The sequence below is a fragment of the Drosophila simulans genome, chromosome 2R (genome assembly GCF_016746395.2).
Source record: "Drosophila simulans strain w501 chromosome 2R, Prin_Dsim_3.1, whole genome shotgun sequence".
Lineage (NCBI taxonomy): Eukaryota > Metazoa > Arthropoda > Insecta > Diptera > Drosophilidae > Drosophila > Drosophila simulans.
Genome location: NC_052521.2, coordinates 1,938,647 through 1,965,742, shown reverse-complemented (window position 1 = coordinate 1,965,742; position 27,096 = coordinate 1,938,647). Strand labels below are relative to the sequence as shown.

Genomic DNA, 27,096 nt, shown 5'->3' with positions numbered 1-27,096 from the left:
CACATGATCTCCCATCCCAATTAAATATTGTTAGAATAACTTAATTTATAAAGTAATGTATATATTGGTATGCCTATGCTGCAAAATTTTATGTAAAAACTGGTCAATATGCCACATAGGTAGCAGTAAACTTGTTTAATTCCAATTAATAAAATTTACAACAACAAAAAGAAAAAAAAAAAAAACAATATTTCATCCATTCTTGAAATGGGGAATTTGTCGTTGACAGTTACCTAATTGAGTTTCCTGTAATCTACTACCAATCTAAGCTCTCGTTTCCCAGAAGCGTCTGCCTTTTTCGAGACCACCCTAATAGGATAACAATAAGGTGACTGAGACGTGAACTACAACCCACTTCAAATCTGCTAACAATTATATAAACGAGATCTCCCAAAAGATTGTTCATAAATCTGTGAAATGTTGGAGGGGCACGATTGTGTATTCAAGTGCTCGCAATGGAATTGTCATCCATCTGAATATGGTGAAAACCCTTGGCTATATCGATCGTTGTAAAGTATTGCCTTCGACCAAGCCAATACGCCAGATTGGATCAACTTTTTAAATTAGTCATGGAAACAATTGAGTACAACAAAGCTTTTCGTGACCTAGTCCACGTTCTGATTTCTAAAAAATGATATTTTTAAACTTAAAAATCGGATTATGGAACGCAAGAGGATTAGTGCAGAAGAATGAAGAACTTCGACTTTTTCTTATTGCGCACTCTATAGAAATCATGCTAATTACTGAAACTCATATGCGCACTGGACTAAAAGTATACACTCCTGGCTATGAACAATATTATGCCAATCATCCAAGTATCACCGCAAAAGACGGTTCTGCAATCTTCATCAAAGACAATATTCGCCATAGTCAAAATATATCAACAATGCGCACTGATTTACAAGTCACCAGTCTCGATGTACCAACGAGTGGTGGTATTATCAAAATAGCTTCTCTGTATCTTCCTCCAAATATGCGTTGGATTAAAAACGACTTTGATCAGCTACTGATCACATTGGGCCCCAAGTGTACAGCAGGAGGGGATTACAATGCTAAGTACCAATGGTGGGGCAACCTAAGGGCATGCAGTCGAGGAAAACGACTACAAGAGGCCATCATAACTAGTTCTAGCGAAGTTCTAGCTACAGGTGAAACTCCCTTTTACTCATCTGACGCCAACAGCTTTGAACTTTTTTATCGTAATTGGAGTGCCAATAAATAAACTTTCAATTGAAACAAAATACGATCTATCTTCTGATCACCTACCTATAGTAGCAACATTAAGCCACTCTACCCAATATAAATCCAGAAAGAAATCCTTACTAGCTCCCGGCTCCTCTGTCGAAACATTTAGATTAAAACAACATAATGGGCAGAAATTCAGGTGTTCACTAAAATAGCAGTGCTATGAAAAAATAGTAAAAAAAAATCAACTTGACTTAGAACGAACTTAGTTTTTCTTTTTAATGTGTTAATTAGGGCCTTATACTTGGTTGGATAGCCTTTGTTAGCCAGCACAGCCTTACACCCACGCGAAATGGAGTCCACCAGGTCCTGGCAACGTTTGAGGGGTATTTTTGACCATGTATCCTGCACAACTTGCCAAATCTGAGCCTTAGACATCGGGAAGTTTTTCGACACATATTGTTTAATGTCCCCCCACAGGTTTTCAATCGGGTTTAAATAGAAAGATGATGCTGTCCACGGCATTACATCCATTCTATTTTGGGTGAACCTATTCTTAGCCGATTTGCTTCTGCGTTTCGTATCATTATCCTGTTGGAATGTCTATTTTAAGGGCATATTATATTCAGAATATGACAGTAAGACATCACTAAGTATATTTGCATATGCGTTTTGGTCTATAATACCATAAATCAGATGTTATGGACTCATACCATTGTAAGAAAAACAAGCCCATACCAGATTTTTCGGTCCACCATGATTAAAGTGGGTGTTTTGGGTGGTACTTCTACTTGACTTCTTGGCTACGACTCCCCTCTACCTTCACGATCTGCAACTTCTTCTTCGATCATTTCAGCCAACTGCTCTCCTAATCCTATCGATATTTTCCTGCAGTGTTGCCACATGTGCTATCGCGCTGCCATCACTATCATTGCTTACATTTATGTGTAATAAAACAAGAAAGCATACCAGAATGTTTAAGTGAGTGTTCTCTGTAGGGGAGATGGAGACGTCTTAGTCGTCTTGAGCGACTTCGACGTGTGGATAATAGGTGATGTCCACAAATCCTTCGGGCATCCAAGGTAGGGTGGGTGCGCGGGGTCATAACATCTGCGACCACCAGAACTGTACGATTTTATCGTTTATGTTAATTTAATTCGTTTGTTGTATGTAGAGTCGTGAAGCGTCGGTAGTTATCGATGTTTATGTTGCGAGCTGTGTGGCACGGAGAAAACACTGCCCTGACAAAAGCCTGAGCTAGCGGCACTGCCACTAAGGGAAAAAAGCAGTTCGTAACTCTTTCCTTCGTTGTATACACATGCATCGCTTATGTGGTTCGATTGTGGGAATTTGCTGACTCTTGCACTCCACATAAATTTTGTCATTTTATAAACATTTTTTAACGAATTTAATTATTATGCTTTATAATTTGTATTATGCGTGAATAAATGTTAAATTTTATTTATTTTTTGTTTTGTGTATATTTTTTAAAATGAAATAATAAAAATATGTGTGTTATTTCTTATATATTATATATCATATATTTATGGTCATACTATGCATTATGATTAAAAAAGCATTAATCTATTTTAATGTACTTTTTGTTTTTAGTTTTTATTTTTATATTATTATATTTTCATTGTTTTCTACACTTTCTATTTTATTTGGTACAGTGTACTTAAAATCTAATTTGTGACCTGTCTCGTTTGTTAGCAAGACTTGATCTCCTATTTCTAGCTGAAAATCTTTGTTTCCTTTTATTAACTATAAAATCTAGAAGGTTGAGATTTAGCACACAAATTTAAGAGACAAAGACGCAACGCAAGTTTGTTGAGCTATGTTATTACGCCCACATCAAAAAAAAAAATTAAAAATTATTTTTTCATAATTTTATTAGTATTGTAAATTTTTATCGATCTCTCTCTACTCTAACTCACTAACGTTTGAACTCACTGTTTCTAATAATTTCACACATATTCCAAATCCTCTCCCGCCTTGGGCCATCGGACATATTTCGGACATTTAAGAGTAATCCCAGAGCAAACCGGCATAATTCCCAAGGGAGGGCGCCACTGACTGTCCGAAGTCCGAATGCCCATCGTCCATATGAACGTCGAGATCTCAGGAACTATAAAAGCTAGAAGTTGAGATTCAGCACACAAATTTAAGAGACAAAGACGCAACGCAAGTTTGTTGAGCTATGTTGATACGCCCACATTAACGCCCCAAAACCGCACACAACTGCCACGCCCACATATTTCAACAATTTATGGATATTTTTTCATAATTTAATTAGACTTTTAAATTTCTATCGATTTGCCAAATGACTTTTTGCCACGCTCACGCTATGGATATTACTTCATAATTTTATTAGTCTTGTAAACTTTTAGCGATTTGCAAAAAAAAACTATTTGCAACGCCCACTCTAACGCCCTAAAACCGCACGAAACTGACTGTTGGATATTTTTTTATAATTTATTACCAGCGGCCCTTCCCAGTGCAAGAATACGCATTAATAATTTAATAATTTAATTCTGTTGGAGTTCTGCGTTTTAATCTTCTTGGTTCCAACTCTGTCATCGGTATTTGTCAGGAGTACAAGCATAAGTGATGCAACCAGGGGCCTACAGGAATATGTGACGGCCTTCGAGAAGTGGGCAACGGAATGGAATATCGGCATTAATTGCAGCAAATGTGCTTGCGTCACATTCACAAAAAGGCCTTTGAACTGCTCTGGAATTTCCATGCTCGGCTCCACACTTCGACACGAGTCCTTCTAGCAATACTTTAGTTTTAGACATAGCTTTAGTTTAGTTACTTTAGTTTTAGACAGAGCTCAAAAGGGATCAGTCGTATTCTGATGCAGTTAATAAAGAAGAATAATTATTATTTGGAATATCTTAATAATTGTTTAATTGGCGCCCAACATAGCAGTAGAAGTGATCTGAAACCTGATCAAAAGAACTCGCGACGGAAAGGTGCAAACAAATTTATTAAAACGTACTAATAAAACGAAAAGGTTATATAAGGCGTGCAATAATATAATATAAACTCATTTAGTAAATGGCATACTGCTTTTGAGCACGTAATAATCGACAATTGTTTAAATTAAAAATTTTTGATATTGAACTGTAATAAAAAACAAAAAAAAAGAAGAACACACAACTGCACTAAATAAAAAACCAGCCAAAGATGAGCACATGAGCGGATCAACACATAACGACACTATACAGCTGCACTAGAATAACAACGAAAAATGCAAGTGAGAGGTTCATTGCCTTTTTTTTCAAAAACAAATTAAATAAAAATTGAATCTTTCGATTGATTGGCCTAGTGAGAGTAGCAGTAAACTAATACCAAAATTTTGTTCAGTACAATAAAAGCTATTGTTTCTTACAAACGGACACGAATGTATAGGAACTTGAATCGGAGTAATTCCAGTAGTGACGAAGACACAATACCGTGTTACAGGGGGGAAATTAAAAACGAACAAGTTACAATAATGAATACAGAACAATGGACAACAGGAAACCCCGCAGCAGCACAAGCTGCGCAGGGTAAACAGTTCGAAGCGATCTATCTAAATATGGTAGAAAAGGCGGTCAAGGCCGCGCTTGAACACCAATCGGCGGTTTTCGAAGAAAGATTAGCTGACACGACACAGAATATGGTACTACAAATAGATACTCTATCTATAAAATCAGAAACTCCAAAGGTAGTAGTATACGAGGCAGCTAAAGTAATGCCAGGGATTACGTGCGACGAACCCTTAGATATCGTAAAGTCCATCCCAGAATTCGATGGCAAACAGGAAAATTACGTTTCCTGGCGCCAAGCAGCAACGGTTGCTTACGAAATCTTTAGACCATATAATTGGAGTTCGAAACACTATCAGGCTGTTGCAATTATACGCAACAAAGTTAGAGAAACTGTCAATTCAGCACTATCCTCATTTAGTACGGTGTTGAATTTCGACGCGATTATAGTACGACTAGACTTCACATACGCAGATAAAACCACTGCATGTTATACAACAAGAACACGCAACACTTAGACAGGGCGATATGCCCCACCTAAAGTATTATGACGAGATAGAAAAGAAGCTAGCACTTCTAACCAACAAGACAATAATGTCACACGAGGAAGCAGGCCTTCATTGCCTTCATTGATGACCTGAAAAAATCCATCAAATAGACAGTTTTTTCGGCACGCCCAAAGGATCTGCCAACAGCCTTTGCATTGGCACAAGAGGCAGAAACGAGCAATGAGAGCTCTCTCTTTCTAAGAAAAATACCAGAAATCCTCGTCTCAAAAGACCCAAGGGTGGCGTAACAACGCACAGGGTCAACAAAATTCAGACGGTTCCAACTATCACATTTTAATAATCCAAATAATCAATCACAGGGTCAGAAGGCTGGTAGTTCCAAACAACGCCACGCCCTCCCAAATAATCAAGGCTTTGAGCCTATGGAGGTTGATACCTTAACATGTTCTGGGCAACAGACCCAGTTTAGGGGATATAATGACCAATCCAAGCAGACAAATGCTGCATCACACGTCCCAGGAATCACAGAGACAGAAAGATTCATTAGAATACGAATTGTTAGCACAATCAGAGGTATTAGCAGCCGATGACGATGGCGCATCCGACGACGAACAGTGCAATTTTTTAGGGGAAACATCCCTGTACATTACAAGAACAGTAGCAGGGCAGAATATTAAGCTCCTGATAGATACGGGAGCATCAAAAAATTATATAATCCCACTTCCCTTCCTGAAAGCCATTGCACCAGTTGACAACCCGTTTCAAGTCAATTCTATACACGGGCATACGAAGATAGAGCAGAAATGCCTTATCTATCTATTGGGGACGAGGGCATACTTCTTCGTCCTAAACAGTTTAAAAAATGTTGACGGCATTATAGACCTCGATTTATTAAAAAAAGTTGATGCAACCATCAATCTTACAAGCAATTCAATTGCACACAAATTTTGCTAACAGCCGTTACAATTTATGAAATGTCAAAATTGACGACAGTAACATTCCACTGGAGGTCAAAGAAAATTTTAACAAAATGATCAAACAAAGATCAAAAGCATTCGCGGATCCTAACGAATACCTACCTTTCAACATAAACACCGTTGCTACAATACGCACGGACAGAGAACCGGTATATTCAAAATTATACCCGTATCCAATGGGCGCTGCTGATTTTGTCAACGCAGAGGTCAAACGACTTCTAGCGGATGGCATAATAAGGCCGTCTAGATCCCCATACAACAACCCAATCTGGGTTGTTGACAAAAAAGGCCGTGACGAAAATGGTCACAAGAAAAAACGTCTATAGAAAATTATAAAAAATTAAATCAAAAAACAATAGACGACAAATACCCCATACCTGATATTTCCACCATACTGTCCAACATGGGTAAGGCTCAATATTTCACAAAATTTGACCTTACTTTGGGCTTCCACCAGATTGAGCTAGCTGAAAGGGATCGAGAGAAAACAGCTTTCTCCGTTAAATCCGGTAAATACGAGTTCTGTAGACTTCCATTCGGTTTAAAAAATGCTCCTTGCATTTTTCAAAGGTCAATAGATGACGTTCTTAGAGAAGAAATAGGAAAAACATGTTACGTGTATGTTGATGACGTCATTATTTTTTCCGAAATAAAAGAAGAACACACCGATTGGGTTCTGAAAAGTTTATACGAAGCTGGCATGAGAATTTCTATGGAAAAATCTAAGTTCTTCAAACAGAGCGTGGAGTACCTGGGATTCATTGTGTCAAGTAATGGATTAAAAACTTCGCCTGAAAAAGTTCAGGCTATAAAAAAATTTCAAACCCCCAAATACTCTTTTCGGCCTCGGGTTCTTCTTAGGCTTATCCAGTTACTACAGGTGCTTCATTAAAGGCTTTGCAGGCATAGCCAGACCTTTTACAGATATCTTAAAAGGTTATTACGGGAAAATAAGTGCCAACCAATCCAGGAAAGTTAGAGTAAACCTGAACCAAAGCCAACAACAAGCATTCGAAAGGTTGAAAAACGTCCTGGGATCAGAAGATGTGCTCCTTACATTCCCATACGTCAACAGACCATTTGACCTCACAACTGATGCTGCGGCACATGGACTGGGGGCGGTTTTGGCCCATGACGGAAAACCGATCACAATGATCTTCAGGACGCTACGCGACAATGAGATAAACTTCGCGACTAACAAACGAGAACTTCTTGCGATAGTCTGGGCAATTAAAAACCTAAGAAGCTGGAAAAAATAAAACGCTGGAAAGCCTTTATCGACGAACACAACGCCAATCTCATTTTTAAACCAGGCAAGGAAAATCATGTAGTTGATGCCCTGTCCCGTCAAAATGTTAACGCGCTAGACAAACACTCTGACTCGAACGAATCCGACAATGACTCCAACATTGCTACAATTCACAGCGAACAATCTCTTACATACACAATTGAGACATCCGACAAACCAATTGCTTTAGAAACCAAATTATTATTGAACACACAGACATACCATCAGTTAAAACCTTTATAATATTCAAGGACAAGCTCCGACATATAATCCAATTTACAGACCGAGAAAGCCTATGGCACACTGTACTGGACTTAGTAAATGCAAACGTTGTGAATGCCATACAGTGCAAACTCCCAATACTAACCTTCCTACAACACAGACTAATAGAGACATTCCCCTCAACGACATTCAGGTATTGTAAATACTTGGTAACGGACATTACTGTCAGGACAGAGCAAACTGAAATAATAACCACAGAACATGACATCAAGCAGCCCAAGAAAACTTCAAGCAGATATTGCGCGACTACTTCTTCCCGAAAATGAGCCGCTTAGCAGCTGAAGTGGCCATAAATTGTAAAACTTGTTCAAAGGCAAAGTACAAACGTCACCCTGTCAAGCAAACACTAGGAAAAATCCCAATACCATCCTACGCCGGAGAACTTTTGCACGTAAATATATTCTACACAGACAAGCAACACTTTCTTACGTGCATTGACAAGTTTTCCAAGTTCGCCATAGTTCAACCTTTAAGTTCACGAGCAATCACTGATATCAAAGGCCCACTCTTGCAGATTATAAATTTCTTCCCTGGCACAAACACCATTTACTGTGACAACGAGAAATCCCTTAATTCAGAAACAATTCGCACAATGATACTTAATAATTTTAACATAACAATAGCAAACGCCCCTCCTTTACATAGCATATCTAACGGGCAAGTGGAAAGGTTTCATAGCACACTCGTGGAGATTGCCCGTTGCTTAAAAGTAGATAAATTAATCGATGACACAATCGATCTAATCCTTTTAGCAACAACCGCTTATAATAGAACCATCCAATCAGTTACAAACAAGAAACCAGTAGATATCAACACCAATCGAGCTAGAATCGGAAATCAAAAAAAGGATCCGGGAAACCCAAGACAAAACACGTGAACAAGCCAACAAGACAAAAGCTCACCGAGAGTATCAAGTAGGCGACAAAGTTTGGTTAAAATCAAAGAAACGGTTAGGTAACAAGCTAACACCATTTTGCTCGGAAGAAACGATCGAAGCCGATTTAGGTACGACGGTTCTTATTAAGGGAAGGGTAGTCAGCAAGGACACTCTCAAATAATAAATACGAGCATTTCTTAATTACATTTTGCTTTTTACTAGGTTAAGAAATTCAGTCATAGAAATAAACGTAGTATTACCTTGTTAGGGAACAGCTTTGGTTCCGGCAAGAAAAATTGTTAGGCAGAAAATAGACAGGTAGAAATAAACACCAAATTATAAAACCAATTGACAAAAACCTTAAATGATATCAACAAAGCCGACGAAATAGACACTGAACATTTGTTTGAAACAATGCTAGCAAAAAATATAATAATCATTACTAGTTAAGAAAATATAGTAACTTCACTCACCTTGGCAAAATCTTTTTGATCAACCCCGTCATTTTGGACGATATTGATATAAAATAAATTAACAATGAACAACTCACGAATGCCAGCGTAGCTGACATTTCAGAAGTAGCCAAAGTTAAAGTTTTCCAAAACAATATGATATATTTTTTAATTAAATTTCCAAACCCTAAGTTATTCAGTAAAAAGATCAAAATTTATCCTGTTCAACATAAAAATACAATAGTAAACTTAGAACACAGCAATATAGTCGCAGATTGCGGCTCAAAAACCTGTGCAATAAACCAATGCGAAGCCACGATCCAACACCCGATCCAGCCACCTAGATACAATAACCCAGGTCGACGAAGGTATCATCATCATTAATGACGCTGCCATAAGAGTCACTGATCAAAAAGGCCTCAACCGAACAATCACGGGGTCTTACCAATGTCCCTAAATGGGACATTATTCATCAACCACTACAAGTCTTTGAAACAGAAACCAGCACCATCCGTCGTGACTCAAGTCAACGTCACGAGCTACAAAAATTACCGGTCTATTGCGATAAATCAGCGGAATTTGCGGTTACTGTGAACGGACACCCACAGGCGCAGCGTTAGCATTCTGGACGTGGTGGTGTGAGAAGTCACGAGGCGCAACGTTGACAGAAATAGCAGCAGAAGTGCCGCTATAAATATTTGAATATAAAATTGTACTTTAGTTTTAGACAGAGCTCAAAAGGGATCAGTCGTATTCTGATGCACTTAATAAAGAAGAATAATTATTATTTGAAAAACCTTAATAATTGTTTAATTTACATAAATACAACTTCTGGTGCGTTCACATTGTATGTATGCATATGTACACATTTATGTATGAGCATAGACGTTTTTCATTTAAGCAGTCCGGCCGCTGGCATCTTATGCGAGCAGCGCAGCCGTGACTGATTAAATATTCAAACAGTTAACTTTTATCTTCGAAATAATAAAGAATAAATAAAACTCAAGTAAGAAATTTGTAAATTTGTAATGTGCATCGGAACATTAAAAGACTAATTATGTACATACATATGTACCAAAAGTGCCAAAGTGTGTAAACTGGAATTTGTTGTTTATTTTCTTGTATATTTAATGTTCTTAATTTGTTATTCGATTTATAAGTAAAATAAATATTGTTTTATTATATTGTTTAAAAAATTGCGGATATTTAAGCAAAGAACTCTTTATTTTTACCTTCAAAGTCAAAAATTCAACTTATTTCGCAGTGTGTAAACAGTTTCTTGACATACTGTAAGTAGTTAAAGGGGACGGGAATTGGCAAGAGCGAAATAACAATAAGACAAAACATATTGTGTTTCTAAAAGACATGCCCTTTTTTCGTGGATCACTTTCGATTAGATTTGTGTGAGAAGCAGAAGCGATTTTAATTAAGTACCATTTTTAAGAATTTAATACATTAATTATTCCAAGCAATTGATTTAATTTATTAACAACAGTAAATACTACTCACAGAATCGATCATTTAAGGTAAATTTGTAATTCATTTTTGCATACATTATACTAATATATTTTACTTTAAGGTTAATCGGACGGACATGTGGACCCAAGTTCCACAAAAGAAACTATCCCTAACTCCGTAGGACAACAAGACGCTCCAGATTTTGGAATTTAATACGTATTTTTTATTCTTAAATTTAAATCCTACGCATAGAAATAATAAATAACTAATAAGAAGTAATGTTTCATCGATGAAAGGAGATGAAAAAACTGACATGAAAATTGCCTAAAAAGGCAATACTCTTACACAATCGAAATTTCTGTCTCTTTAAAAATCATTGAGGATTTAGTGATTTGTTATGCTTTGTTTTAGCGATTCATACATAGATAGTTTTCATACAAATTGTGCGGTGTTTCACTGATGAAAACTTGTGTATTGAACTGTGGGAGTATATATGACAATTTTATATAGTCTAAATGGTTGGAAGGAATGGTTGAACATATACATATAGGGGTATATCTATCACGTAGTATTTTGTTCTTGTAATATATATATATATTTGGGAGCATTGCAAAATATCTGCATTTGTGATCAAATTAATCAGTATAAAACGGTTAGCATAACAAATTAAATCTGGCCCGAAATTGCATTCATATAAGATTAATACATTTAAACTAATTTATTCAATTTTTGTCTATGATTTTTTAGGGACTCTGAATGAATGGAATCTTGTGATTGATAAGCTGAAAATCTATTTATTGCCGTTGAGTATAAAATATCACTGTAAGTTGAAAAAGAAGACTCATGGAACTAAATTAATTCTTCACCTATCAGACAAAGACGACAAAGTTATATATACATATATATACATATAATATACATACATATGTATATAATATACATACATACATGTACATATACATACAATAGATATAATTATAATTATTGTAAATTATAATTATAATTATATTATATAATACATATAACATACAATATACTATAATATATATATATATATATATATATATATATATGTGATGTATACGGTATAGACATGTAAGGGAACGGATGTACATATAAAAAAATGAAAATATATTATATTTCTTAAAGTGTGAGCATGTCAATATACATTTACAAGTCCAATAAAAAATTTTAAATTTGAAAACATTTTACATTTTTACAGTTTTGGTCGGATTGATGGCGTGGCAACATCAGTTAACCGTTAACTTGGGCTGTGTCTTATTGGAATATGCATATCTTATCTAAACTTTTTAGCTTTAATTGTTCCAGTAATCCCGAAGTGTATGCTGACGGACAGACGGACATGTACAGATATGATCGGAAATCTGATATACCGTTTAACAGGTATTCAGATAACTAGAAATATACAATGAAATACTTACATTCCCTTCTTAAGGAATTAGTTTCATCTGCCAGTCGTTGCTTAAATGAATCCAATTTTTTATTTAGTTCCATTTCCTTTCCAATTTGTTTTTTGATAGCTTCTATTCCCGCTATATTGTGTTTCATTGCCTCCCTGTGTTTTCTTAAAATCAATGTTAAAAAACTTAAATCCTTTTCATTTGCTTAGCTTACCTTGCTGCGCTTTGTACTTGAAATAAAATTTTATCTCTCAACTGAATGGCTATAATAACCTCGTTCCATGCCTGTGTGAGCCGTTTGTGTTCATTTTGCAAAACCTCTAAATCTGTATTGGCATTTGCTATGCTCATATTTAAAATATTAATCACTTCTTTCATTGTAGCTTCTTCTTCACAAATCGACAGTAACTCGTTTTCTCTCTTTTTTATTTCTATATCCAGCCTATAAAAGAGTATATCTGATTTTCGTTTTTCCTGTGATAGCTGGTCTTGCAACTGGGCGTCTCTACTAACAATGCGTTTAGCATTTTTTACTTCATCCTCAACGGAACAAGCCCATCTTTTGATGTTACTTCCTAAACTTTGCATGTCACCTAGTTCTGCCATTCTTTCATGGTAAAGAGTTTTTTGTGACTTAGTTAACTTAATTTTTTCTTCGTTTTCCGCTTTTAAGGTTTTTGTGTTAAATTCTTCATCTTGTCGATTTTTTAAATGTTTTTCTATAACAGCGGATAACTCCATAATTTGTTTTTCTTGAAATTTCATTTTCTGTTGCATATCATACAATGTCAATCCTTGCTCCTCTCGTCGCTGTTCTCTCAGTTTAACATGGTGTTTTATTTCTGCAATTTCATTTTCTATATCACGTTTAGTACGTATTAAGTGACCCTTTAAACAGTCCTGAAACTTGCTTAGTAGTGGGTGATTTGGGGGAAGAAGGCCCAATTCCTCTGGTTCAGGAGATGTCTCAGGATTAGGCTCAAAGCTAATGGGAAAATCACAATCAATGTCTTCAGGATCAGACATTTTATAATATATGTAAAAATAGGTGTTGAAAACTAAATATATTTCGGCCTTCGTAATGTTGTATATTTTTCAAACGTCACATATGTCTGTAAATAAACAAAGTGGTTGCTATGATCGATATATGTAGTTAAGGAACAGAAAGGTGTACTCCACCTTATATATTGATTTTTTGTAGAAAATACTATGTATTAACAAGCTGAAAGGTAAACTATAAAAGGTAAACTATTACAAGACTATTAAAACTACGAAAATATATCCAAAATGGTTGAAAATTGTGGGAAAATTTGATTTTGTTAAATCAAAAACGACTAACCCATTCAAAAAGACAGGAAATTTAAGACAAATAGATGATAAACATTCCGAAGAAACAAATAGAGGAAGAAAAATAATACACTATAAATATAATTTTAAAATAAAATAAGGAAATTAGTAAAAGTAAATCTAATAACGATAATTCCAGGCCTGCTCCCGAGCATGAAACTCATATTAAGCCTCCTATCGTCAATTAACACACAATACCTAGAAGTAACTCCTATCCAGGCCAAACACCTAATCTTTCAAACCAGATCAATAGATTTGCCGATAAACCACGAATATCATTACTTCTCTATTAACTTTACTAAACCCGAAAATACTTATGAAGAACTTATTAAACAAACTCAACCTTTTAATAACTCACCACAAATACAGTATCTAGTAGAAAAACTTAACAGAGAAATGAACGGTATAATTTAATTTTAATTGTAAACCGTAGTAAAAGCGGTCTTGTTAACTTTATGGGAACAATTAAAATTGTTCTTATTCGGTACTTTAGATTAAGAAGGCAAAGAAGCTTTATTACAACGAATAGCCGACATCTCTAAAAATAATGGACAAATAAGCGAACTTAACCACGTAATAGAAGTCATTAACAAAAGAATCGAATTGAATAGTCAATTAAATCATAACTTTGAAAAAGAACATATGATAGATTTAAACATTTTTAATTTACAGCAATTCACTGAATACATTGAAACATAGAGCTTGGTTTGAAACTAACACGCTAAGGTATATATCTTTTAATCCAAAAATTATAAACACGATTCATTAGTCCACGTTAATTCTGAAAATCTTCTTAATATCAAAACGTCAGCTTGGCTTAAATCTGATTCCAAGAGAAATAACCAAAACACCAGTTTTTAAAATAACACCCTACCAGAAGGTAAACGTAACATACTAACCGATACAATACATGACAAGTTCTCAAAGCTTGTAAATAAATGTATAACTGGTATACTAAACCAGGTCCCAACACAATCTAGATACAGTAAAACACATTCTGATTTTGAAATAAAATATATAGAGCCTAATACAATCACAACTTGGAACCTTCCCAAGACTATCCTAAACCAAAACTGTATTAATAGAGAAACTATAATAGAAGGCAATAACATGATAAAAACATTTAATTGTTCTGTCCAATTAGAAGAAATATTAATCAACATAATTATAGACTGAGTATAGTCTATCTACTATCTACTACTACTATCTACTATCTATGTAAAAAACAATGTAACAAATCTTAAACCACTCGAATACATTCAGACAAAACATTATCCAGTGATTTTTTTCCATGTTTTGCTTATTTGTTGAATCTTCCCTTTTACTTATGAGACTAACAATAACTTTTCAAATTTTATTCTAAACTAACTAAATATCATTTTATGAAATGATTCGTGCTGTGTGGCCTAACAAATTTAACGCTGGGCTGGTTGGTCGTTTCGGTGCAGTCGGCTTTGGCTGCTTGCAAGAGGATTTGGATGTTTTCATTGTATTTTACTTTATTCTCTGCTATTGTCTCAATGACAAGTTTTATTTGTATGTCTCTGTGTATATTCTCGTTCCGAAGATACCATGGAGCTCCAGCAATGATCCTCGGAATCCTAGACTGTGCTCGCTGTACTATGTCAATGTTGCTTCTCGATGCGTTGCATAGCTCGAAGCCATAGGTCCATATGGGTTTTATAACGGAGTTATATAAAGAACTTTGTACTCCAAGCTTAGGGGAGAGCGAACGTTTATATGCCAGTCTACATCCCTTGCTTTTAAACTGAGGTGCGTCGTCTTGGCGTCTATGTGTTTCCGCCAGGTGAGCCGTTTGTCAAGATAAATACCTAAGTATGTTACGTTATCGGCTTGTGGGATGCGAGTGTGATTCATTACCAAGGGCGGGCAGGTTTGTTTGTTTAGTAAATGTTACCTGTTTGCACTTTTCTTACGAGTTTGCACTCGTATGCGCCAATTTGCAAGCCAATGTTCGACACACGTTAGATGGCGTGCTAGTTGCATCGTAGCTTTTACTGGGCATCTGGATCGACTTAGTATAGCAGTGTCATCAGCGAATGTGGATATCGTTAGCTGGTAGTTTGTTAGGATGTTCGCCGTGTATAGGGTGTATAGAATTGGGCCCAGAACACTTCCTTGAGGCACTCCGGCTTTTATAGTACAATCGCTTGAAATGCTTGAACTGCATCTGACCGCGAACACTCTTTTATATAGGTAAGACTTTAGAAGCTTATGTATGTTTTGAGGCAGCAGTTTGATTATTTTAAGCATAAGTCCATCCAGCCATACTTTATCGAATGCTTGTGCAACGTCTAAGAAGAGAGCTGTGCAATATTCACGGTGTTCAAAGGCTGTGCGAATTTCTGTTGTGATGCGGTTAACCTGTTAAATGGCTCCATGTTTTGCCCGAAAACCAAATTGGTGCAATGGGAGTGTGTTGTGTGTTTTGAGGTGGGGGCTGATGCGTAGCAGCAGCACTTTTCCAAATAGCTTGGATAGACAAGTAAGTAAGCATATTGGCCTGTATGATAATGGCTGTGTTTTGTCTTTCCCAGGCTTAGGGATCATAATTATAATTGATTTCTTCCACTTTTGAGGGAAGTATCCAATTTTAGTAATTGCGTTGAAGAGCAATCAGATTCGTAGAACTGCACACATTGGGAGCTCGATGATCATTTTCGGGGTTATTAAGTCGTAGCCAGGCGATTTTCCAGTCTTGAGTTGCTCTTTAATGACTTTCGTTATCTCGCTTGGTCGAAATTCTACAGGATCTAGTGGTGCTAAGTCAGATGCTGTTAAAGGCGGGAGACTAAATTAGTTAGTGGCTGGGTTTGATTGAAATACTTTTTTAAGATGATCAGCGAAGACTCTTGCTCTGTCCGTGTCACTGCGAGACCAGTTTCCGGTAGAGTTACGGAGAGGTACAACCGTTTCTGTTGGTGCCTGTAGGTTCCTGTGGTCCTTCCACAACGAGTTCTTTGTACCTGTGTAAGATTCTCGATATACCTTAGTTGTGCGCTCGCTTCTTCTTTCTTAAGCGGTTTGGTAATTCTGTGAAAAGTCCCTTCAAAGACGTAATTTTTCAAGCACAAGCAGTTCAGTATCTCTACTTGTCTTGTTAAACTTTATCCTGCATGGTTGTCTTGTGGAGTTGACGCTTTTGCTGCTGCTTCAAGTATTGATTCTGTAATAATTCAGTAGTTTCGTCTCCGTTTCAATACACTTTATTTCACAGTTGGTTTTATTACTTATTATTAATTTACAATGATTTTTCTAATACGTGTGTTCGCATTCAACTCCATTGATCGACTGACTCTCTCTCTCTCCAGCCCGATCGCTCGTCTCTCTGCTTATGTTAGATTAATCGGGAGAGCGTGAGTTGCGCTCATCTTCCTCTCGCACCGGTTCCCACATCCCTCCTATGTTTTTCAGCTTGAGCTTCAACCCAGGTCCCGCAGACGTATAGTTTTCCTCGGATGACTTGGCCAGCGAGTGTTGGTTGTGTTTCTCCAAGTTCGTGGTGGAAGCCGGAACCGTCATCGTGGTGGAGGCAGCTGGAATCTTTTTTAGATGGCTAACGTCCCTAAGAAGTGTCTTACCACCCCCTGAGACTTTAACAATATTTCCCTCTCGCTCCAAGACCTGGTATTCAGTTATGTCAAAGTTCGGTGTCAGCTTACTAGGAAATATTACGTTTTTCATTAGTACCTGATCTCCTACCTGAATGTCTACATCCTTTGCCCCTCTCTTTTTATCCCCAGCTACTTTACCTTTATGCTTTTGTATCTGGTCATTATCTTTTTCAGCCGAGTCAGTAAAAACCCCTACAACATCTTGTATGTTAGGAATTTCATCTCGAATCAAACGATTAAACATTAACTCTGAAGGGGCTGTTCCAGTAGTACCACGAGGGGTGACGTTATGCATTAAATGAAACTCCTGAATTTCCTGCTCCAAGTTCTTCTTGTTTAAGTGCGCAATTTTTAGTCTTTTTACTAGGGACTTGTTTATATTCTCCACCTCACCATTAGCCTGAGGCCAATATGGTGGAGTCCGTATTAGGGTAATGCCATTCAAACTGCAATAATTTTCAAACATCTCACTAACGTACTGTCTACCATTATCTGTCCGCAGGTACTTTGGAAACCCTAATCGGCAGAATATTTCCTTCATTCCCCCAATAATAGCTGTTGAGGATATCGATTGCATAAACTTTAGCTCCATGTATCTTGAAAAATAGTCTATAAAGACCAGGACATATTTTCCATTCGGCAATGGACCCAAAAGATCACTGGCTATCGACATCCAAGCGCTTGTTGGAAATGGTGTTCTCTGCATCGGTGCTGGCCCTAAAGGTTGAGAGACTACTAAACAGTCTCTACATGCTTTTACAAAATTCTCTGCGTCTCGGTCGATGCGTGGCCACCATACCTTTGACCTTAAACGCCGCTTCACTGCAGACTCGCCTGGATGACCTTCATGGGCAAGTTCTAATACTCTCTTTCGAAGTGTTGCCGGGATGACTAATCGTGTTCCTCTAAGCAGAATTTTCCCAAGCGTCGAAAGTTCATATCGAAATGGGTAAAATTTGTTTGATGTACATGGATCCCAAGTGTCAGTCTCCAAACAGGACATGGCGTCAATGATTTCCTCATCCATACTATTTGCTTGGGATATTTCTGATATGTGTAACGCTGCAGGAACAGAGTATTCGATGACCCGAAAGACATTATATTCATCATTTCGCCAGGAAGAGTTCGTCGCAGCCAGTTCACAAAGTCGAGACAGAGCGTCTGAAATATTCTCTTTGCCCGCCTTGTAGATTACTTTAAACTTGAACGCCTGTATGCGTAAGAGCCACCTTTCAATTCGCGCTGGAGGCTTCGAAGTTGGTTTGAATATTGCCTCCAGTGGTTTGTGATCCGTCACCAGCTCGAATTCTAATCCAGCCAGCTAAAAATAAAACTTCTCAACAGCCCAGACTATGGCCAGACTTTCTTTTTCCGTCTGTGAATATCGCTTTTCAACATCCGATAGACTCCGACTACCAAACGAAATTATTTTTAGTTCCTTGTCTCTAGTGAACTGTAATAGTACAGCTCCGAGTGCGACAGGGCTGGCGTCGGCTATCAGTTGTGTAGTGTTATCGGGGTCAAAAAAGGACAAGTTTGGTATCTTGGCCAAATGAGATTTTAGGTCCTCGTATGCTTTTTCCTCATTTTTATCCCAATCTGCAATCCTTTCTTAGCAAACGTCTTAATGGTTCTGTACGGTCGGCTAAATCCGGTATGAATTTGTCAACATAAGTGACAAGGCCCAGAAAACTGCGGACCTCCTCCTTATTTTTGGGACTTCTGAATGAAAGGATTGTGGATACTTTTTCCGGATCAACTTCAATTCCTTTGTCTGACAGGATATGCCCAAGAAATTTAACTTTATCCGTCTTCCAAATGCATTTCTCCGCATTCAAGAGGACATTGTTTTTCTCCAATATATCCTTTATTTCTTTTACGGCTTTATCATGGTCATTTTCATTGGTTCCGAATATGATGATATCATCAATATAATTCAGGACATTTCGGCACGGTGCCAGTAGCTCCTCCAGTCTTCTTTGAAAAATTTCGGGTGCAGAGTTAACCCCGAACATCAATCGCTTATACCGGAACAACCCACGAGGAGTTATGAAAGTTGTTATAGCTCTGCTAGCCTCGTCCAATTCTAATTGATGATATGCATATTTGAGATCCAGACGAGAAAAATATTTCGCTCCTCTCAGTTTGGTCATAAACGTTTCGAAGATAGGCAATGGATAGTTCTCCCTTAAAATTGCTTTATTGGCTAGTCTCATGTCTATACAGATGCGGAGATCCCTGTTTTCTTTGAATGTCATGACCATTGGTGAGATCCATTGAGAATGTCCCATTACTGGTTCAATGATATCGAGGGATAACGCTTCCTCCAGTTTTCCAATAACTTTCTCTTCCAACGCTATTGGAATCCGCCTCATCGGTTGTTGAACTGGTTTGATGTCTGGGTCAATGGATAGTTTAACTGGCAATCCTTTCCATTTTGGAAATGGAGATACGCTCTCTATACTGTGGACTCCCAAACCGAGTCGTAATACTTGTAGCTTTATCGCCGTTTCCTTGCCCAGTAGTGATTGTTTTCCTTTTTTAATTACAAAAAATGGAGCAATTACCTCCGGGTTAGATCCAATGGATACAGGTGCATCAAAACAACAGATTACTTGCAGAAATTCGTCTGAAGCATATGCTCTAAAATGATTCGAGCAGTCCCATTGGACGTTGAAAATTGTTGCTTTCTTATCTTGTAGAACTGACCAATCCTCCGGACTTATGAGATTGAAACGTAATCCTGAGTCGATGATGAAAGGCATTTCTTGGCCACCCACTTGGCATTTGATTACTTCGTCTTCGTCGTCACTTAGAATTTTAAAACAGTTATTTGCCGGTTTCTTATCATCCCCTTCATTTACCAGGTTCACGTTTGAGCGTTGTCGTTTTGTTGAATTGCTGTTGTTCTGGTTTCCTGGTCGCTTTAAATTGGTTCGGCACTTGTTTGCAAAGTGCCCGAACCGTGTGCATTTATTGCATTGTTGTTTTAAGGCTGGACAATTGGGGCTATTATGGTTGTGACCTTTTCGACCACATCTGCTGCACTCCCACTGCATGTTGGACGATTTTGTATTCGTTTGTATTCTGTTTATTCCATCCAGATTCAGCTGTGGTCGCATTATCTCGGACTCTTTGTTGATTTCTTCCTCCATTTGGCAGAGATTTATTATCTCCGATAAATTGTACTCTTTTTCCAAAAGTTTCCGTTTTAGGCTTATGTTGGAGCAGCTATCGATGATTTTATCCTTTAAACAGATCTCCTCGATTTCGGCTTTAGTGGATCCAAAATCGCATTTTTGAATTTGGTACCTCAGCCTCAATACAAACTTCGCAAATGTCTCTCCCTCTGCAGGAGAAAGGTTCCTAAATAAATGTCTCTCGAAGCTTGAGTTCTGTTTCGGCGAGAAAAACGCATTCAACTTATCGACTAACGTCTGAAATATGTCGGTCTGGTCTCCAGCCGCCGTTTCCGTTATCACGGCTCCGGGCAGTGAAAATGCTACCGTTTGTAGCTGAGGGCCGCCAAGATGTAACAATTTGTTTCTTTTCCGGGATGGTGAACTGATGATCTCCTCAGCTTGCACATATATTTCGAAAGCTCTAAGCCATTTCTCCCATTCCACACGCAACAGGGACTTCTCAATCGTCTCGCAAAGAAACGGCCTGATTACGCTCTCTGCCATTGCTTGTAGGTCGACTGAAACTAAATTTTGCTTTAATATTTTTGGCCAACTGCCTCTGACTTAGTCAGATCGTAATTAGTTACATATAGTTTTCAAGGAATATACCGTGGTATACATATACATGTGCATACCTATCGACTGATACTTTAGTACAGCCCCTGATCCAAATCAGCTCATATCTAATTATTCGACTCGCACCTTTAGTACAGCCCCTGACTTAAATCAGCTTATGATTATTTGTTCGGCTCGTACATCTAGTACAGCCCCTGACTTAAGTCAGCTCAAAATTATTTACTCGGCTTGTACATTTAGTACAGCCCCTGACCCAAGTCAGATAGAACAATAATAAAATCTGTGTCTCTTGACACTGTCACTGTAATTTGTCAGTTGTGCTCTCTTTCCTTTTATTTTTCATTCTTTTATTGTTGTTGTGTTTTTTTTTTTACATACGAGCTGCCATAACTGAAATGCCTGCGAGCATTCTTATATTTTATTTCTTTTCCTTCATTCTTTCTTCTCTTCATCTCATTAGTTCGTCAGCGTGCATTTGCCCGCGCGTTCATATGTACATACGAACAACGAGAGTGAGCGAGGAAAAAAAAATTATCTAATTATTGTGTGACAATTTTGCCATCACAGATTTGCGCTAAACATTTTTTTTTTTTTAATGTTAATTTACATGTTATTTCTCCCTTGCATTAATTTGTCTATTTGTATTCGTTCGCGCGTTCGATACCACATTTGTATGTACATATGTATATATGTATATATACGAAGAACGCCAGGGAACGAAAAGAACAAACTAACGGGACTGTTGCGTGTTAATTTCAGCATGTGCCGGTTTTGAATTTTTCTTATTTTAATTAATTTACATGTTATTTCTCCCTTGCATTAATTTGTCTATTTGTATTCGTTCGCGCGTTCGATACCACATTTGTATGTACATATGTATATATGTATAAATTAAGATGATTATGATGGAAGGGGGACTACCCTTCTTAACTGCTGGCCTAGGGACTCAGTCAGTTTTATTTTAATAAAAGAATAACGGCTATTGCCGGAGTTGTTCTCATATGAGCTTGTGCTCTTTATTCAATGAGGCTTCAAAACGAACTGAAATATAAAAATGATTCTTAAAGCTAACAAAAGAATCGCAGCGGCCACGCAAATATGCTGTGATTGCCGTCTGCGCACAAGTTTCCGGCCCAATGCCGGGTCAGCACTTTTGACGTTTTTATATCATATTTCGCACACTGAGCCAACTGTTCTAGTACGTTGGCTTGTGTTAACTACTCCCCCTTCAAGATTCCGGCCGTCCTCGGTTGGTCCTAACTCAGCGATCATCCCGTTTAGTTGGATTGCAGATCTACGCGCTCCGATGAACCGTAGACAGGTGATGCCGATACAAATCATTGCACAACAAATCGCTGCTGCGATGAGTATTATGCGATGTGAATGGTTAGTATCAATTTCTCCCCCGAACTCTTTGATGAACTCCAAGTTACGTTCACTCAGCTGGTGAAGGTAGGGGAGACTCAGAATATCTCTGTTGGCGGTGATATTCAATGATGGGGAACTTGCTACCCCTGGAGCTCTTGTTTGGGCCTTGTCGTGATTTATGAAGGTGGTGGCGTTTATCACGACACGATCGTTGAAGGTGATGAGATGTGTGCCACGTAGGTAGACTTCTGTTCCGTTGTCCACCGTGACCCTGGCTGGCCGGTCATTGATGATGATGATTCCCTCACCGACGCGGGTAAGTGGGTGTAGGTCGCTTGGTTGCGACTCACAATGCGCTAGGACGCCTGCATGTAGCTCCCTGGCGCATGTGCTTTCCGTTGATAGTTGGCAAAAGGTAGCCCCCGGTGTTGGGGTGCAATCTTTGATTGTATGGACCTCTTCTCCACACTTTGCCACCATGTTGTCAGTTATCCGCAGCATAACTCCTTTGCAAGTGACCGGGAAAATAGTGACCTTCTTGCAAGATAATTTTATTTTGGGAAATTTAATAATAAAGTGTATCATGTTGGAGGATTGTAGTATTTTAACGGACGATGCGGACATAAGATCCCCTATGGGGGTATCTGTGGGCTCTTTCAGCCAAATTGATTTTAAGTCTGCATGATCTAGGATATTTGGACTGACAATATTGATTTTCGCCAGCGTTACAGCCAACATTAAATTCTGTAACTCCATCATTAGTATTCTATTCCTAGCCAGCAGTGTCTCGTATAAATGGCCGGTGTCAATTTGGGTATTTTTATGAGTTTGTAGGATTTGATTTACAGTTGTTGTTAATTGGTTAATTCGATCTTGTATTCTAGTATTAATTCTGATTTGCCTATTGTTTGATTGTGTCAACTGTCACTCTGTGAATCTAATTCTTTCTAGATCGCCGGCATCCGGCGTCCCCGCTACTACCTTTAGCATTGAGCCTAGAAAATCTAAACTCCTTGCGATTCTATGGTGGACTTTCAACGAATCCAGCGTATCTCGAAGGTGCGAGATATCCACTTCTAGCAATCTCCTCATATGAGACTGTGGAAACATCTCGTTCATGCTGCTTGTTTCTTCTATTATGCGCACGTATTCCGAAAGATTTGCCGAGTGGGTCACATACGCGAACTCCTCCCACACCAGGATCTCTCCATCTATGATGGGGATATACCTTGTCTGTGAGTAGTTAGTGATGTGCGCTGACACCAATGCCAGTGAGAGGAGGATGAAAACTCTGCACCTGTGGAAATGTATTTTTTTAGTCGCTTTTTCTTGTTCGCTAAGGTTTATCCCATCACCAATTACTTTTATCCTAAAACTAAAACATCGCGCCTTTGGCAACGGACTTAATGTCTACTAAATGGAGGTTTGCCAAATGGCTGGTGATAATAAAAAATTTAAAATTAAGCGAGAGAGTCATTTTAAGTTGTCCTTGTGGACCACCCTCCCTTCAATGAGGACCGTGGTCCCCAGGTCTGCTTGTATGGTTTTTTCCTCACACAAGGGAGTGAGTTTATTGCCAAGCCTTCTGTTAGTTTTGACCAAAACCTTCTCGCCCACTTCGAAGACTTTGTTTTGTCGAGAAGCATTCTCCCTATACCTTAGCGCGTCCTGGCCATTTTTGGCCATTTTTGGGAAGTAGTACTCTGTGAGAACTTGTTTCACATTTTCCTGGGCCGACCGGTGGGCCCTATTGTGTTCTGCTAATATGATTTCCCTTCTTTCCTCGACCCCAAAAATGTCTGTAACACGGTTTTTGCAGTGCCAGAATTTTGTAGTCGGGAATCTCCGGACTAATTCGTCCTGTACCGTTGCTAGCGTGTGCAAATCGCAATGGAGGGCGTTTACGCCCCTGGGGACTATTGTATCCGCAAGGTCATTGAGTAATGACTCCCTATCGGTGACGTTGATCGAATGTCGTTTCTTGTCTTTAAAGAGAACGAAAGAGCGTTTCAGCGGAAAGCGGGCCTCTTCAAGAACTAGTTGGTTCTGGAAGCAGTTTAGGAGCTTATCCGTTGTTTCTATGGTGTGAGTGAGGGAAATCTCACTGTGAATGGTCGCAACGCATGATTCTGCGTCCTGTTCTTCTATGGCATTAATTTGCTGCCTAGATAGGGCATCAGCAATTAAATTTTCTTTTCCCGGTTTATAGACTACCTTCGCACCCGTCTCCTCGATGCGACCCTTCCACCTTTTAATTTTCGCGTTAGGGTTAGAATCTGATACCGAGAATGATAATGGCTGATGATCGGTGAAGATAGTTATATCTTTCACCGCATATAAATAGTGTCGCAGCTTGGCCAACGCCCAAACGATGGCTAATAATTCCCTTTCGTTTGTGGCGTAGTTCATTTCCCTATCCTTCAATGTCCTCGAGATCATTGTAATAGGACGGTTCTCTTGTGAAAGAACTGCGCCAATACCGTAGGCTGAAGCATCCGTCGTTAGATGGAATGGCTTCTTGTAATCCGGGTATCTTAGCATAACATCTTCTGATGCCAAGATGTTCCGCAGTTTTTCAAAAGAATTTTTTTGCGCCTGATCGAAGTGTACTTGGATGTGTCGCGACCTATGTCTGCTTACACTTCCATTTTCGCCCTTTAAGATATCGGAAATAGGCCTTGCTATGGCCGCAAAGTCCTTAATGAAGCGTCTGTAATAGCTCGCGAGACCTAGGAACGACCTAACCTCAAATACTGTTTTTGGTTCAGGGAACTCTTTTATGGCCCTGACCTTCTCTGGGTCGGTGGTAGTGCCATCGCTGGTGACTATAAAGCCGAGAAAGTTAACGCTTTTTTTAAAAAAACTTGACTTTTTTACTGAGACTCTCATATTTGCATCGCTTATGGTTTTTAAAACCCAATCCACGTGCTTGACATGAGCATTCTCATTTTCTGAGAAGATTATTACATCGTCGACGTAGACATAGCAAGTCTTGCCGATTTGTTCTCTGAGAATGTCATCAATGGCTCTCTGGAAAATGCTGGCAGCATTTCTCAAGCCAAAGGGAAGTCTCTTGAATTCGTACTTCCCTCCGTTTACGGAAAAGGAAGTTTTTTCGCGGTCATTTTCCGCTAAGACGATCTGGTGATACCCGGACTTGAGGTCCAATGTCGTAAAGAATTTGGCCTTGCCCAAGTTGCCCAGTATCATGGAGATATCTGGCATCGGGTATTTGTCTGGGATAGTTCTTTCGTTTAGTTTACGAAAGTCTATGACCAATCCTCTATTTTGATTGCCGGCCTCGTCGGTTCCTTTTTTATCAACCACCCATATTGGGTTGTTATAAGGAGACACCGACTTCTGAATTATGCCATTTTTAAGCAGGTCTTGGATTTCGTTGTTGACGAAATCTGCTGCCCCATTGGGTATGGATATAATTTTGCGTAAATGGGCTCTTCACTAGTCGTCCTTATCGTGGCCACTACCGTTGTGTTATATGGCAGGGCCTCGTTGGGATCTGCGAAGGCGTTTTTTCGGCTCCTTAACATCCCCAGAAATGCCTTCTTCGCCAAGGGTGGTGCATCTGTGCACTCCACGTTAGTGAAGTTGACGTCGGTGCATTTATGGAATGAAATCTTCTCAACTTCCTTACCCCACTTGAGTTGGGCGGAAGCAAGGCAAAGTGATGCACCGGCCTGTGTTAACAGATCGGCCCCGATTATCCCGTCGAATGTTGTAAGGTCTGGTAGAATGAAGAAGGTCGCTTTTAAATCAAAAATTGAGACGAAGCATTTTTTTGTAACGGTGGTTGTGCCGTGGATTGAGTGAATTTTGAAAGGGGTGTTCACCGGGCGGATATTCTTTAGCTCTTTGCGAGGTCGGATGAAATTTTTTGACGCGCCGGTGTCTAAAAGGAAATTCATTGGTACCCCCGCTACTCGTCGTCTGATGACGGGTAACAGGGACTTTCCCCTAAAAAATTGACGTAGTCAGAATCATACTCGGCAATGGCATCGTCGTCTATTTTCGATGCCGCTTTGGAGGCGGCGGCGGCATACGCTCCTGTGTTTTCTTCCGCATTCTGCATAATGAAGTTAATTTTTTGTTGTTTCCTCACAGCGCCTGTGCGCTCAGAGGTGGCTGGTCTTCTGTTCTGGTAGGCATTTGTTTGGGTCGGCCGCAGCAATTTGGAAAACGATGGATCGACCTCCATAGGCTCTGGTGTGCCGTTGCCTTTGTAATTTTTTGCACTTTGCGGGTCGGCGTGCACCTGTGCCTTATGCTGCCTACTAAAATATGGGTTTTTGGTGTTATAATGTTGTAGGTCACGGTGGTCGTACCTGTCAAGTTGACGACCCTGCGTTTTTGCAGCAGGTTTGCGATCTTTGTCTTCTTGACTTTTTGCAAAACTGGCTGCAAAAACGTACCTCTCGTGGTTAGATTCCACTTCTTGTGCTAAGGCCAGAGCTGACGGCATGTCTTTCGGCTTTGCCGCGAAAAGCACATCAGTAAGGTTACGTTTAAGTCCCGAGATGAAAATACGCAAGGCGTCCTCTCGGAACTTTTCGCACAATATTTTTGCCACCGATGGCTCGTGGGACATATAAGCTTTATCTGTGAGTAGGGTGAGTTTTTTCTCGACCTCATCATAATATTGTAACAGGGTCATGTTGTTCCCCTGTCTTAAAGTACTCATGTCCTGTTCAATGACATGCATTGGACGCTTGTCACTGTAAGTGAAATCGAGCCGATTTATAATAGCATCGAAATTCAGTACAGTGCCAAACGAAGATAAAACGTTATTGGCCGCGCCCCTAACCTTGTTCCTAATAATTGTCACTGCCTCGTAATGGCGAGAGGTGCCGTCGAAATCTTTGAATATGCGATACGCAGCAATCGCCGCTTGTCGCCACGAAACATACGATTCCTGTGATCCCGAGAATTCAGGCAAATATTTAACGGCATCTAAAGTCATGCTACATGGGGAATTATTAGTTATGTCT

At 38.9% G+C, this 27,096-nt stretch overlaps 1 protein-coding gene and 1 long non-coding RNA gene across 7 annotated transcripts in view; one reads left to right on the top strand and one right to left on the bottom strand.

Annotated features, from left to right (window-relative positions):
- LOC27208727 (RNA-directed DNA polymerase from mobile element jockey) overlaps positions 1 to 13,115 on the bottom strand; it is a 77,912-nt gene extending 64,797 nt beyond the window's left edge. For 2 of the 3 annotated variants that reach the window (XM_039292833.2, XM_044922599.1), the window contains exons 1-2: positions 12,200 to 13,112; positions 12,007 to 12,149 (exon numbers count right to left, since the gene is read on the bottom strand). In XM_039292833.2, the coding sequence (XP_039148767.2) occupies positions 12,007 to 12,149; positions 12,200 to 13,011 (955 nt within the window). In that variant the 5' untranslated portion in view covers positions 13,012 to 13,112. Of the gene's footprint in view, positions 1 to 12,006; positions 12,150 to 12,199 lie in introns of all 3 variants that reach the window. The other variant, XM_039292834.2, reaches the window with a different exon arrangement.
- On the top strand, positions 9,445 to 12,530 carry LOC120284477. Of its 4 annotated transcripts, none has more exons than XR_006541591.1 (5): positions 9,445 to 10,112; positions 10,618 to 10,632; positions 10,686 to 11,216; positions 11,312 to 11,386; positions 11,787 to 12,530. It is a non-coding gene; the product is annotated as an uncharacterized LOC120284477 (long non-coding RNA). The 4 variants fall into 4 exon arrangements; XR_005543756.2 differs by having other exon boundaries at positions 10,602 to 10,632; XR_005543757.2 differs by having other exon boundaries at positions 9,460 to 10,112; positions 10,602 to 10,632; positions 10,686 to 10,780.
- Positions 13,116 to 27,096: the final 13,981 nt, after the last annotated feature.